We start from the raw sequence: 15855 nt of genomic DNA, 5'->3' as shown, positions 1-15855 counted from the left end.
CCATCTCATAATTTTGTTTCTCTAAAAGGAATCCAGCTTGTGTCCTCCCAGACTTCATGCTTTGCTGAGTGGAACAACTGGCTGTTCTTTGCAGTTGCTACCTCTAAAATAGTAATATAGACATACCCAATAAGGTCTCTAGTCCCTCAAGCTTTCCACAGCAGCTTACCAGGTCCTGTACATCTCCTTCAGATTCTTGGACACTGTTTTTAAGTACTAGAGTCCTCCCACATAAAGAAAATACAATAATAATAATGTATATTAAAAAATCCTCATTTGATCCTCCTTGAAAGTTTGCCTTCTCTGAATTTTTAATTGGCTGTTGATTATTAGCTTCTTTTCATGTTAATATTCTGACCCATGTCAAAAAAACTATTCTCAAAAGCATAGAATGGTTTGGGTTGGAAAGGACCTTAAAGATCATCTAGTTCCAACCCCCTGCCATGGGCAGGGACACCTCCCACTAGACCAGGTTGCTCAAAGCCCCATCCAGCCTGGCCTTGAACACTTCCAGGGAGGGGGCATCCACAACTTCCCTGGGCAACCTGTGCAGTATCTCACCACCCTCACAGTAATTAATTTCTTCCTAATATCTAATCTACATCTCCCCTCTTTCACTTTAAAATGGTTACCCCTCGTGCTATCACTACGCTCCCTGATAAAGAGTCCCTCCCCATCTCTCCTGTAGGCCCCCTTTAGGTACTGGAAGGCTGTTATAAGGTCTCCCCGGAGCCTTCTCTTCTTCAGGGTGAGCAATCCCAACTCCCTCAACCTATCCTCATAGTATAGGTGTTCCAGCCCTCTAATCATCTTCGTGGCCCTCCGGTGGACTCACTGCAACAGGTCTATGTCCTTCTTGTGCTGAGGACTCCAAAGCTGGACACAGTATTCCAAGGTGGGGTCTCACCAGAGTAGAGTAGAGGGGCAGAATCACCTCGCTTGACCTGCTGGCCACATTTGTTATGATGCGGCCCAGGATGCAGTTGGCTTTCTGGACTGCGAGCTCACATCGAGCTTCTCATCTACCAGCACCCCCAAAGTCCTTCTCCTCAGGGCTGCCCTCAAGCCATTCTCTGCCCAGCCTGTATGTGCGCTTGGGATTGTCCCAACCCACATGCAGGACCTTGCATTTGGGCTGGTTGAACTTCATGAGGTTTGCATGGGCCCCTCTCTCAAGCCTGTCCTGAATAGCATCTCTTCGCTCCAGCATGTCGACTGTGCCATGCAGCTTGGTGTCATCGGCAAACTTGCTGAGGGTGCACTCGATCCCACTGTCCATGTCTCTTGACATAGATGTTAAACAGCACCAGCCCCAGTACTGACCCCGGAGGAACGCCACTTGTCACTGGTTTCATAGAATCATAGACTGGTTTGGGTTGGAAGGGACCTTAAAGATCATCTAGTTCCAAGACCCCTGCCATGGGCAGGGACACCTCCCACTAGATCAGGTTGCTCAAAGCCCCATCCAGCCTGGCCTTAAAAACTTCCAGGGATGGGGCTTCCACCACCTCTCTAGGCAACTTTTTCCAGTGTCTCACCACCCTCATGGTGAAGAACTTCTTCCTAACGTCCAGTCTGAATCGACCCATCTCTAGTTTTAATCCATTCCCCTACCATTACCCAACATCCTAAAAAGTCCCTCACCAGCTTTCTTGTAGGCCCCCTTAAGATACTGGTAGGCCACTGTAAGGTCTCCTCGGAGCCTTCTTTTCTCCAGACCGAACAACCCCAAGTCTCTCAGTCTGTCCTCACAGGAGAGGTGCTCCAGCCCTCTGATCATCCTCGTGGCCCTTCTCTGGAGACATTCCTGCACGTCCATATCTCTCTTGTAGTAGGGGCTCCAGAACTGGATGTAGTACTACAGGTGGGGAGTACTCCTAGTTTCCACTAGGACATCAAGCCGTTGACCGCAACTCTTTGAGTGTGGCCATCCAACCAGTTCCTTATCCACCGAGTGGCACATCCATCAAATCCATGTCTCTCCAATTTAGAGACCAGGACGTTGTGTGGGACAGTGTCAAATACTTTGCATAAGTCCAGGTAAATGATGTCTGTTGCTCTCCCCTTATCCACCAGTGTTGTAACCCTGTTGTAGAAGGCCACAAAATTTTTCTGGCATGACTTGCCCTTGGTGAAGCCATGTTGGCTGTCACCAATCACCTCTTTATTTTCCATGTGCCTTAGCAGAGTTTCTGGGAGGATCTGCTCCATGATCTTGCCAGCCACAGCGGTAAGACTGACCAGCCTGTAGTTCCCTGGGTGTTCCTTTTTGAAAACAGGGGTTACGTTTCCCCTTTTCCAGTCAGTGGGGACTTCACCAGACTGACATGACTTCTCAAATGTGATGGCTAGTGGCTTAGCAACTTCATCCACCAGTTCCCTCAGGACCCACAGATGTATTTCATCAGGTCCCATTGACGTGTATACCTTCAGGTTCCTCTGATGCTCTCGTACTTGATCTTCTCCTATAGTGGGCAGTTCTTCATCCTTACAGCCCCTGTTTTTGCCTTCTGCGACTTGGGCAGTGTGGTTGGAGCCCTTGCCAGTGAAGACTGAGGCAAAAAAGTCACTCAGTACCTCAGCCTTCTCCATAACCCGGGTGACCAGGTCTCCTGTTTCCTTCCAGAGAGGGCCCACATCTTCCCAAGTCTTCCTTTTATCTCTGACATACTTATAGAAGCTTTTCTTGTTGCCCTTGATGTCCCTGGCCAGATTTAATTCTTTCTGAGCTTTAAATGTAGGAACTTCTTCACATGCAGTTTTCTATTTTCACCACTTCATTGTATGCCATCCCCTTTTCTGGACTCCTACATGTGTCCTTTCTGGATTCTTCTCATGATGTACAGATCCCTTTCTTTAGGACAATCTTACTCTTCCTTAAATTGGTCATGTCAGTTCATATGAGTATGTAAGTACTGACCTGGGAGCCTTCTTTCAAATATATAGTCCTTCATTACATGACTCATTCGTATGCCGGTTCATTTTTGTGCTACTGGCTTTCTGCGCTTCTATCTAAACATGCACATCTGTCCAAAGAGTCACTTGCTCTCAGATGAATCTACTAGGCCCTTAGTTGATTTGAGATATTCTGAAAAGTTCAGTATTGGAGTTCTTTAGATTTTGAGGCCTCTGAAGTCAAGCCACAGCTGGACTACTCCCAACACTATCATATAACTGAGGTGGTACTATGGCACAAGTGCCTTTCTATGCAAGTACAGGCAAAGCTGACATTACATAGTCTCTCTCAAAGACTAGGCTAAAAACTTTAAGTGAAACAAAAAGCCCTATGTAGTTGCATTTAAGAAGTTTCACGCTTTTAACAGTACTTGTAAATAACATGGTGATCAGCCTTCTTCCTCCTAATAAAAGTTTTGCACAATGTCCCCAGAAACACATCTTGATGGGATTTGCTATGTTAACTGAGTCTCAAAGATTACACATAGTTGAAATACATAAGACCTCAATTTATTAGGAACTCAAGGGAACAACAATATTGTTGTACTGATATACATGTACAATTCCAGAAGTAGTGTAACTATATTCATAAACCATTGAATTCATACTCTAATAATCAAAACTCAGCTGCTGATGTCACACACGCAACTACTTTTGACTTCCAGAAAAACTTCTAAATGATTTATAAGATACCTTACATAAGATGAGCACAGAGAACAAAACACAAACCAATATTCTTCCAGATTATCACCACATGCTTATAACTAAAGATACTGAGTGCTAATTAAAAACTTATTTTAGCAAAGTTGCTTCAGAACATTTCACATGCTCACTGACCACCAGGAGTATACTTGCCTTAAGCAATTCAAGACCTGCTCTGATTGCCTGGTCAGTAGGTACACCCTCATCTTCATCATCAGCTGTTCCATCTATAGACTTGTTTACTTGCTTGATAAGGGCACTTGGAGAGGAAAACAAAACATGGCCTTGTGTTTAATGCAATTCTACCGCATATGACCATTTTCATAAGTTTAAGATATAATCTTATTATAGGAACTTATTTAAAGCATAAGCTTGTTATAAAACAAATATGTCAACCACATACATAATCTGGTTGCCCTCGTCTCCTATCTAAATCAAATCTTATGAAGCATTAAGTTCAAAAATGTTTATCCATCCTGAATTAAGAACTATATACAAATTACTCTGGAAGGATGACAAAAATAAGAAAACAATTTGAGCATTACAAGCAACGAATTCAGGGAAGAATTATGGTGAGTTTACTAGCTGCTATGGATTCGTAATAATTGATGGAAGATAACTGTTTACAATGTTTAGTCTATAACCAAGAGAAACAAAAAACATCATTAAACAGCTGTGCTAAGAGATGATGAAAAATTTAAAAGACCTGTTTCCTGCATATTTCACCTTGACAGTAATGCTTGAGTTTTTTGTTGCAATGTACCCTAGGAAGGGAAATGGTGAGTATCCAGATGATCTTATTAGTGAGTGGTGCAGGCAGCTTCCCAATCAAGAACTAAATAATACTCAGAATATTCCTTCAGTATATCCTGTAAGTTATATTTATAGACAAAACACCACCAAAAAGAATAAAAAAAATAAAACCAGGTATAGCAAACCACTGGAAAGACCTCCTAGTCAGACTTCCCAGACTTCCAATTTTTTTTTTTTTCTGTCCCTAATCAGACAAAAAAGACCACTTATTAAGAAAAAACACACAGTCTGAGTCTCAAAAATGAAGCAGAAGTTTAGTGAAATTTTACAAAGAGGGGAGAAGACCAATTCTGTGGCAAAACTGAAAATATGTGCTTTTTACGCCTTTTTTTCCATTTGTATACTGTACGGCAGTCAGTCAACAGGTAGACTGTGAAATAAACATTACAACTTAGTGCCACATGTGAATATTACTTTAAATACACATTTTATACTGCTTCCGTGAACATGAAAAAAAATCTATTTTCAAATTTAAAGTAAAAATCCAGCTATACATTATGCTTAATCCAAATCAGAGACAGACTTTTAAGTGAAATCTCAATGGCTCCACTACATTGCATACATGATAGGCAGAAACTGAAAAGCTCAAGTACTTAGAAGTCAATTACTATAGTTGGAATTAACAGATAAGAATTTACCACTATTTAGAACTACTTGTCTTTAATAAGGTACCACATATCTCAAATACAGCTATTTAATAATCATTTCAGCAATTACTTTTTTCCTCACCCATAATTTCACTGGCTTGCTCTTCCTTGTTGACTCAGCACCACAATCTTTACTTCCTCAGTTAAATTACTGTTTATGTCACTATGAGCTAATACTCTGGGTGGAAAGTTTCAATGAGTAGCCATGGACAAAAATTTGTTTTAAAATAAGTCAGTCAGTCACAACCCAAACCTTCCCCATCAGCAACAGGTTCATGTTTCCTGACAGGTTGTCCCAGCTCTGCTGAATGACAAATCAATTGTTTGTGCGGCTACATTCTGAGTGAGGACACAAAAACCCCTAAGCAAGGGGAAACAGAAGAAAATACTGCAGGTCACCAGGCCTTAAACTGCACCCGCCCAATCTATTACTACTTACAGTTAAAGGTGAAATAAGAAACCTTGATTTCAAACCCTGTGATCTGCAGTCAACACCACACACAAAAATACCTGATGGATTCAGTATCAATGTGCACAGGAGCAATTCTCTCAAGAAGAAACTTTATCATTTCCAGGAAAGGATTTGTTGGTTGCTTTGGATTGCCCAACTTCTTTGTTATTTCCCTCTGCAATATAAGTTTCAATTAAAATTATAATCAATTCAGTTCCGAAAATATTCACATATTAAGAGCAATACTTACCACACACCCTTCAGCCTGTTTGCAAGAACATGTTGGACTAACAAGCATTTCTAACTGACTCCTTATTTTTTCATCATCTTCTAGAACTTGTGTAAACTTTTTCATGAAATCTTGAGCTTTCCCTGGATCAGGAAGGTTTCCTTTAAATAAGCAAAAGAAATCACTATTTATTTTAGTTAAGTATCAGTATTGGAAGTTACCCAAGTTTGAAGTGTCACACCAAGAAAGTTTCTATGTGTGTTTAAATTAATCAAGAAGGGTGGAAAAAAAACCCAAACAAACCTGTAAACAAACCACAAAACACCTCAATGTGTGCAGAAACGCCTATGAAGACACCAATTTCTAAGAAATTGGTGTACCCACAGACCTCCCCTGGCTATTCACTTTCCATGCCCTTCACACTCATTTTTCAGCAAGTGTACTTGTCCCTGTTAGTAATATTAACAGCTGAAGCTGACCTCAGAATGCAAAGCCAATACTCCACAGAAAAATATACTCTTTATGTACATCATCTGATATGACAAGCGTGAAAAACATCAAAAGGGTATTCTTCCTAAATTACTCCTTCACTAAACATAAGCTTACATGTTAAAAAAGCTTTAACGATGCACTTAAGTTACATATTAATTTTATATTTACATTTTATATTATAACAAGACAATTTATTAGCATAAGTATTAGTACACTGTTTAAGATGTTTCATGGTTTTGGTACAGTAGGTGTTAAGCAAAGCTGGCACAGAAAATGGCACAGGACTACGAGATAGTTCAAAACAAATTGTACTAAGTATTTGTTTTGCTGTATTGATTTTATTTTTTTTTTAATGTGACCCAGAATTTACAGAATTAGAAAAAATTATTAACTCATTAACTTTTATACTATAAATAAAAGGGAAAAAGAATTTGGAACATGGCAAACTAAGCAGCAAGATTCAGGTTTTCCTCCACATTTTTTTAAAAAATGTACATAGCCTTAAGCAGGTTGTGGGGTTTTTTTACAGAACAGTTTGCATTTTTTAAAAAAGGTTGATTTAAAAACAAGATTTCAGCTTTGTAAAACAAATTTTTCTTCTTCTTACTGGTTTTAATGCTATTGGCATGGTACGCTGTGAGGAGCAAGAAGTGTTGCTTTGGGGTTGGTGTTTTCTTTCTTTGCCAGGAGTTCAGATTACATAGAACTTCTTCAGTTTCCAAAGTGCCTTCCCTGTGACTGAAACCCAAACTCTTTCACATTCTCCCAACAGCACTTACAATACCGACACTTCCAAGACAGGCAAGTCAGTAGATCATTTAGTAGGTTAGTTACCATCAGTTAATATATATTCAATAGCAGATGCTAATGAAGACACTAACACCCTAATCATCTAGATTTTGAATTAGTCCACAATAGATGCAGCCAAAATGTCACGTGACAGGCTTCACAACTGGAGACTTTTTACAGTAAGGAAGTAATTCTGCTTACAGTTGTCTTAATTCTCTAAAGCATATTGTTACATCATGTTTATCGTGATTTGTTGTAAGTGTTCTCTGTTACAAAACTTTTTATAAGCTTATCTCAAATGACCTTTAAAGCAAGAAAGCAATATATTTCAACTGTAATTTTTAGACAGCGTAAATACTTCAACCGACTTACTTGTTATAACCATCACTTTTGAGAATATAGCTTTACTGCTGGCATCTGTCTGCAAGTCACAAAAGAAAAATGGATTAAGTTAAAATTTTACATTATATATTTCCACTTGAATACAGAGTGAGTAAAGTTCCATAATCCACTATCAACAGGTCAGCACCCATCATTTTGCTAACACATCAGTGTGTTAGAAATCAAAACGTCCCCTGCAAAGTTAATGTTAGACAGTCAAAGGAAGTAAGTAGTACATCATGACCACACAGTATCACTCTGTCTCACATACTTATGTAAAATATTTTTATTACTTTTTCAATCTACTATAGATCTTATGAACAGCACAAATGGGTTATTTCTGTAACTGTTTTCCATCTAAAGTCTCTTTATATTAAAATATAAAACAAACAGCAAGCGTTAAATTCACTTTATCTTCTTGTTTAGATATTGATTCTAAGTAGTCCTGGCAGTTGTTCCTACCTTATTTTAAAGAATGGAGCAAGTCAGTAAGACAACTGCTACCCCAGCTCAGCTGAACAGGGAAGGCAGACAATAGTGGTGTACTTGTGAAAGTAACAATCAGGGACCATGACAACAACAACAAAAAATTAAAACATAACTGCATTTCAGGATATCTGTGAAGCTGAAATTTCAGTGAAACTGTTGCCGATATAAAGTCAGCCAACAGCACCTTACAAGCAAAATACGTTACACAAAACAGACTTTTAATCTCATTTATTCTCCTTTTGTCAGTAATTCTTCTGGTACAGGATTTCAAATTCCACAGGCAAAGTTCACCTTAAGAATTAGTTCTGCCAGTGAGTAAATGGAAGAGGAAAAAAAGAATACAATACATTTCACAGCAAGGTAAAACTACATAGCAAGTAGACATTCTTGAGATTATATTTTTAACAGATAAGTGATGTTTCTAAAACATATTACCTGCTACTGAAGGTAGACAAACTAGTACCCAAGACACTTTTTCCACACTTAACTGTAATCCACAATATTCTACAGACTGGGAAGTTTTATGGAATTATACTGAAGTTTGAAGTATCAAGGAATTATCAGTAAAAATGACAAAGGGAATCCTTAACTGTACAGTGAAGATAACACCCTAATCATCTTCAGAAAAGTATTCTAAGGTGGATGAAATATGAACAACAAAAGAAATCTTTCATTGCTGTGTAATAAGTGTTGTTAAACAACTCTGAAATCTTCATAAGTAAAATGAAAATTGAAACCTGAAAGAAAATTCAAGCTTACAGCAATGTTGTTAAAAGCATACAGACCCATCAGCTTCCACACCATAAAGAAACCTGCTCTTTTGCCAACTGAATTCTGACAGAACAACTTCGGTGACATAACTTACAAAGTCCACAAAACTTCATAAATGCATATAAATAATATCAGTTATGGCCTAAAAATACCAAATTATATTCTTTTGAGAAAAGATTTAAATAGGAACACAACCACTGAGTTTTCACTGAAAAGTATTTAAGGAGTATTTAGTCACCACCATTACTAAAATTGTCTTTTACACAACTCCCTTTATAACAGACAAAAAGTATAGTAGACAAACCTAAAAATTACCAACAATGTCAAATCAACTCAGAAAGAAGGGTCATCTTAGAGAAAAAAAAAAAAAAGAACTCTTCTTACCAAAGTACTTAAACATGACATAAATGAAGACCTACAGTGGGCCTTTTCAGGAAAGAGCCACTAAGAGGTAGTGTTGCAAGACACTAATGTTTTCTTCTAAAAGTCTTAGAATTATTATGGAGCAGATAAAAAAAAAAAAACATAAAGACAGAGGTCAGAGTCTTATTCAGACACATCTATTTTCTTTGCATTTTATTGAAGAAATTTGCATAAAGATCTCAAATAAGGTTAAAACAAGCTATATCAGCTTTGGAGATAACAAGATTACAATTTATTGCCATAACCTTGGCTAACACATGGAGGTATCTATTTCCAGGAGGAGTATCCTTCAACTTTTCAGACTAAGCTTCTGTTCTGCAGTTGTCTAGGTACTATGAAAGAAAATAGGATTTTGAGTTCTAACATATTTGCACAGGCTTTTTGTCATTAAAAAAAGGAAATAAATTAGCAAATTTGTGGACAATGTGGAAGTGTTTGAGAATAGTGGCAACCTCACAAAGATCAGAGTACAGCAAAAAAATAGCATGAGATTAAGACAAACAACTTTTTTAGTGAACGTCCTCGCTATCTTGTGACATGGACACTTAGCACACAATTCTAGCCATTAAGTATTGCTGCAGAACTTTCTGTCACTTTTTAGTGTCAGAAGAATGATGAAAATGTCAGGGCTTTTGGCTGTCATAGCTGAACAGGTATGTTCAGACATAAAAAGTGCAAAAATCATAAGTCAAATCTGGTTTACAGGCTTCAAATAATACTGTCAACAGATACAGAATCTCTATATTTGCACCTCTTGCAACTCTGAAGAAAAATACCAAAAACTGTACTTCTGGAGTTTCTTTGGTTCTAACTGGTTTGATCTTCTAATACTGGCTAACTCTTCAAGTACTGGCTAAAGCTCCCATTAACACAGACCTTAAATTGAGCAAACTACTAATCATTGAGCCAAACATGAACAACCTGAAGTCAGAAGTATTCTTTTAACTTCTAATAGTATAACTCCACTGAATAATGAGAGATTGAAGAAGACCAAGAAACATTTGTTTTTAGAAGATCTACTGTGGCGCTTTATCTACATTATCTTGCATTCATGATATGGAAGCATCAGAACAGGTGGTATATCTGCAGCAAATGAAGCTTATACTCCAGTACAGACAAATCGGCATTCACCCACTTTTCCGCATGTGAACAGGCAAGTTTATGTATCTTGTTTAACTGTATGCCATTGCTGTAGGAGAAAACAAGAGGAGCTGTGATTTACGCTTTTTCTCTTCAGAAGAGTAACTCATCTTTGAGTTTGAGGTCTGTTCTGTCTCAGTTTAGGAGACATTATGATCAGCAAAACCAGAAAGTTTCTTAACACATTTTCAGTCTCCTCAATAATGCTTACACAGGGGAGAGCCTGAAGAGGAAGAAAGGAGAATGCCTGAAGAGTTTCACTAAATTGCAAAAAGGTTTTCTAAGATGAGAAAAAACAGTGGACTAGAAAGTTCAAAAATTTATAACCACGGAATAACATAGGTTGGAAGTGACAACTGTAGGTCAGCTGGTTGAACTGCCTACTCAAAGCAGGGCCAACTTAGATCAGGTGTTGTTCCAGGCCTCATCTAGTTGCATTCTAAATATTTACAAGAATGAAGATTTCAAAACCTCTCTGGTCACCTGTTCCCATATCTGATTACCCCCACAGCAATTTTTTTTTCCTTACTACCTAATCAGAGTTTCCTCATGGCAAGTTCTGGACACTGCTTCTTGTCTTATCCCTCCTCATCTCCCAGAGTTCTTACAATGCCTACGCTTGCCACAGGGACATCTACAGGGAATTAAATAAACAACTAAGCTATAATGATTAGGTGGCGAAATTAAACCAAAGTGAAAAAGCACATATGGTAACGCCAAGTCATATTCTAAAAGGTTACTAGTTCATTTCAGTTTTCTTTTCTGAAAGAAAACAAAAGTTTCTACAGCTCTGAATGGCTAATGGATATTTGTATCAAGATTATTACTGCCTTGGGTTGTATGCCCCTTCAGTTTATGATTATAAAAATGCACTCTTATCTTAAAACATAATGATTTAATTACATAAATTATCAATTTGGGAAAAAAAACCCAATACCCAAACAAACCATACGAGGAGCACCACAGAAATAAAAGTTCTGGTAAAAATAGCTAAGCACCTGCATCGGGCATAGCGTGCAGGGTTTGGGGCAGGCTGCTGGGGCGACCTGTGCAGGAGGTGGTCAGGGACTGCCCTGTGCTGATCAAAGCCGCTTCCAACCAGCTTCACAACCAACAAACCAACCCCCAAACCTTCAACCAGCCAGAGGAGCCTATGGTGCCTCTGAGAAAACATATTTAAGAGAGGAGACGCTGGAGGAAGCACTACTCTAAAGGGACTGTGTCCGGCGGAGGAACCCATGCTGAAGCAGTGGGTAAGATGTGAGAAGCAGCCACAGGAAAGGAACCACCATGCCCTGATCCCCATCTCTAGCGCTGCCATCGCCTCACCAAAGGGTCTGTGTATAGGGTGCGGCGAGAGGCCTGGAAATGGCGAAGCAGGGAAGAAAGGTGTCCAAAGGGGAACTGAAGGCTGATTTCTCTAAATTTTTATGTGTTCACTTTTATTTCTCAATACCAGAATCAATAATTCAAAGATTATGTCAATTGACAATAAACTAAACTAAGTAAAATTCCATGATTCAAAACTGTTTTGTTGCCCACGACAGCATCTCAGACTGTTGCTAGCCCCCTAAATTCCCCCATGCAGTCCTGTTACACAAAAGAATACTCAAGGGTACAGAATAGGCACTTAGTAGCGAAAGACAGAATGAAAGCCACATGGACAAATGCAAACATGTCAACAGCATATACTGCTTTGAATGCAATGCTTATGCTGGCATTTATCAAAACCTACATGTTTAATTCCATATCATATTTGATGTTTTACAATTGAAAAAGAACTTTCATTACATCTCCCTGAAAACAAAAGGAAAAGTTGAAATTTCTCTTTCAACTGAAATGCAGAAAACATCAAGAAACTAAATCAGATTTTAAATGCATAAGTGTATTTAAACTACACCAAAGAATATAAAACAGGACATAAAAAATATTTCAGTACAGTCACCTAAAAGCAATTAAGTATTGTTATGCTAACAATTACTGCACTTAGAATTTAATACAACATTACAGCATGTTTTAAATGCACTATGTAAAAAATTATGAATTTCACTGCAATCAGGACCGAAACAGTAAGGGATGCATTTTGATTTAATTAGTTTTTCTTGTCTGTAACACAGCATTTCTAAGCAGATATATTAGATAATCCAACCACACGGTTACACACTCTTCCTGGTTCAGGTCATTCCAGCAAATGGATAATCAGTCATAAAACTTCATTAAATTTGCTGCAGTATATACACATATAGAAAATAAAAGTGACACGTACACATATATGAATGTGAGCATGGCAACATTTTCTACTATATATCATTTCTGTCAAAAGAGCACCAGATAAAACTTTTGGCAATAAAGTCAAGTTCTAGTCACAAATTATATCCAGAACTTCATCTTACGAATTTTTATCCCCTCCCCCCCCCCGCCCTCCCCCAAAGATGAGCATTCACATACATATTAATAATAATAAAAAATACCTAAGTTTTACTTTACAAAATATCCTAAATGCTCAATAAATGTTTATTTTTTCCTTCTGAGCAAATTTGTAGTCAAAGAATTCAGTTATAGTCTGATATTTCCAATACAACATTTAAGAAGTTTCCAAGAGGGAAGAGAAACAAGTAACCTGTTGGGATAAAAATATTCTGATTTCTTGAATGTTACTAATCATACATAAGATAGGAAGTTAGGGTGTATAGGTACTTTTTCTTAATTACTCAATTTGGCAGTTGAAAACAGTATGATGTTTTTTCCCCTTTCAAGAGCCAAAATAATCCTGGCAAGATGTAACTCAAACACTGAAAGCAAATACTTTAGTATCAAATGGCTGGCAAAATCTTTTAAAAAAATTCTGTAACACTTTTTCAATTTTACTAACAAAATGTATACACATTTCCCATTGCAACTGTAGTCTAATGGAATATCAGTTAACTTTCACAAAGCTTTCTATATGCCATTAAAAATCAGCTTGAAATAATGAAACAAATGGAATTAAAAAAAAATAGCACATTAAGTAAGACTGCATATTCACTATGGGATAAAGATAAATTGAACTCACTTTGGGTTGTTTTATTAGGTCAACTAAATCCTTTACTTGATGCCGTAGCAGATTTTGACATTTCCACATTTCATTCAATGCTCTAAAAACAAATAAATAAAGTTGTCAAAATCATCTATTCAATAAACAACACAACTGTCCAATAAGAGCCTTTAAATTGTCTTCAGCTTCAGACTCGGGAAATGTGCTTATCACCTGAACTTTCACTGCTGTATGAGCAAAGGCTAAATGTTTCCTTATGGCATGATATGGAAAATTTAATTGGTCGTATAAGACTGGAACAAAGTGAGGTTTTGAAACAAGTTTCATTTCAGATGCTTAACTACTCTGCCTTAACCGATGCCTGGCCCATAAAGAACTCATTTGTACAAGCCTGAAATCACTCTTCTAAAAACATTCCAAGAAACAGGCTAAAGCACATGTTTAAGATTTTTATCATCAAAACAATGTTATTCTTGCACACAGAAAGTGGCTGCTACATGAATAAATTGTAAAAAGTGGACATGATTAGACTTGTAAGAGACACATTAGAGATACTCCGACAAAACTGAAAATTAGCACACTTTCCAGGAAAAATAAGCCGTATCAATAAAAAAAGTCACAGCTTCATTTCAAATTTTCCAGAATCCACAAGTAAAAAGTCAGTTCCATACAACTAACTGAACATGCTATGTCTTTAAAATGAGTATTGCTGCATATGAAAACTATAGAATTCAAAAGTTATTTGTTACCTAAAATGACAAGTACTGAAGAGAATCTATTCTGCATTTTTGTTTAGCCTATACTACAAATTACTGGAACAGTAACTTTTTACTCTTAACATAGCATTCTTAATTTTAATTTGTTACAGTTGTAATATCTTTAGGCAGGTAGTGCAAGAAAAGCAGGGCATTCAGTTTCTCTAGTATTTGAAAGCTTTGGGGGTTTTTAAAGCCATTTTTTCATACAGAAAGCTTTTCCTAGCCTCCCTCATGAGAAAAAACCTACTACTAAATGAAAAACAAAGTAAAACTAAGTAAATTCAATCAAACTGTGAACATTACAGCAGCAAAACTGTTATTAGTCAAATACATGCGCATATACCCATTTTAAGCTGGAGAAGATACATAAAGTAAAACCCATATAAGATCTAGGACTAGTCAACGCTACTAGCAACGCTATCTCTTTTCAGACATAAAAGGACTAACATGCACTCAAGCTTCTTTCCAGATCTTTGACACTACTTTTTTCAGCCGTTTATGGTTAAAAGGTACCATGCCTTGTTACAAAACACCCTATTAGTTGTTTGTTTTTTTCAAAATCCCACTTGAAAAATAAATACTATTGCTATTCTGTTTTCTGATCGTTCATAAACTACTTTTTTCTACTGCCTTAGGCTACTCATAACAATTTAGAACTTATTTACAATAATATCTGTATTAAAAATTATTTTGCAGGAAGTCAAAAATAGTACATACTTCACAGCATTTGAATCCAGTGTTGCATAAAGGTAATACAAACATTTCATTCTTTCATTTGTTTCCAAGTTGTGTGGGACCATATACTGAGCAAAGATGCGTTCAACAAGTAATCTGAAAGACAAGATTAAGAAACTTAAATTATAAAGGAAGCAAGCGGTCTTGAATTGCTAAAACATTCATTCAGAAACTCTCAGACCTATTTGGAGATCAGTAGTTGCATATAAAGATGGGGCTATTCAAAAACCTAAAGGTCAAGTTACTTAACTTCCAATATAACTCAGCATAAATTAAAGAAAAATATATCATTACAGAAGACATAATGTTAATGTCAGCAGTAGGAAATTTAAGAGATGACATTATCAAAATCAGATGTATTAATCTAGACAGGAATCAAAGGATTTTAGAGAATGACGTCTATTAATTATCAGCCGAAATAGATCTTATCAGTGAATTTCATTAGGGGTCAGTATTAGGGTAAATTCAGGAATTGACCCAAATTAACAGGCCTAAAATAAAAAAAAAGAAAAAAAAGAAATAACATGTTGATTATATCTCACATTATCATGAAGCCCAGAAGGAGAATGTAGATACTAATCCGAAGGAGCTGACTAGCTCCTTCCCTCCACCCCTCCCTGGCCCCTTTCCCAAGGGCTGAGTTTATCTCACTTCTTTTGCTTCTGCAATAAAAATGGGGGTACAGTCACGAAGGAATTATTAAAAGCTTCAGCTATAACATGGAAGCTCCTTATTTGGAAACAGGAAGAGAGAAAGGTTTGAGTCTGCCAGTTACCTAGGCAAGACTGAGAAGAAAAAACAAACGGAAAACGAAGCCCACGTTGCAATCTTAAATACCAAGAAGGCCCAAGACTTTTGCAAATTGAGGTCAACGTTAACAGAATGAAGTAAATAGGAAAAAAAAAAAACCCCGATCACGCATTTTTTAGGCTAGAAAAGAGAAGAAAATCCTTATGCACAATTGGAGCAGGTGGTCAAAACCTAAACCCAGCTAATTTAAAAAGACACCAAAAAGTTTAAGAAAAATCTCACAGTGGGAAAGACCG

At 37.3% G+C, this 15855-nt stretch overlaps 1 protein-coding gene across 3 annotated transcripts in view; it reads right to left on the bottom strand.

Moving 5' to 3' along the window:
- Positions 1–15855, bottom strand: part of PDS5B (PDS5 cohesin associated factor B) — a 118946-nt gene that overhangs the window by 45228 nt on the left and 57863 nt on the right. For all 3 annotated transcript variants that reach the window (XM_063332497.1, XM_063332509.1, XM_063332506.1), the window contains exons 13-18: positions 14792–14905; positions 13335–13416; positions 7451–7499; positions 5819–5958; positions 5628–5743; positions 3811–3916 (exon numbers count right to left, since the gene is read on the bottom strand). In XM_063332497.1, the coding sequence (XP_063188567.1) occupies positions 3811–3916; positions 5628–5743; positions 5819–5958; positions 7451–7499; positions 13335–13416; positions 14792–14905 (607 nt within the window). The remainder of the gene's footprint in view (positions 1–3810; positions 3917–5627; positions 5744–5818; positions 5959–7450; positions 7500–13334; positions 13417–14791; positions 14906–15855) is intronic.

This window comes from Chroicocephalus ridibundus, chromosome 1 (assembly GCF_963924245.1).
Source record: "Chroicocephalus ridibundus chromosome 1, bChrRid1.1, whole genome shotgun sequence".
In the NCBI taxonomy this organism is placed as follows: Eukaryota; Metazoa; Chordata; class Aves; order Charadriiformes; family Laridae; genus Chroicocephalus; species Chroicocephalus ridibundus.
This window is presented reverse-complemented; position numbering and strand designations above follow the sequence as displayed.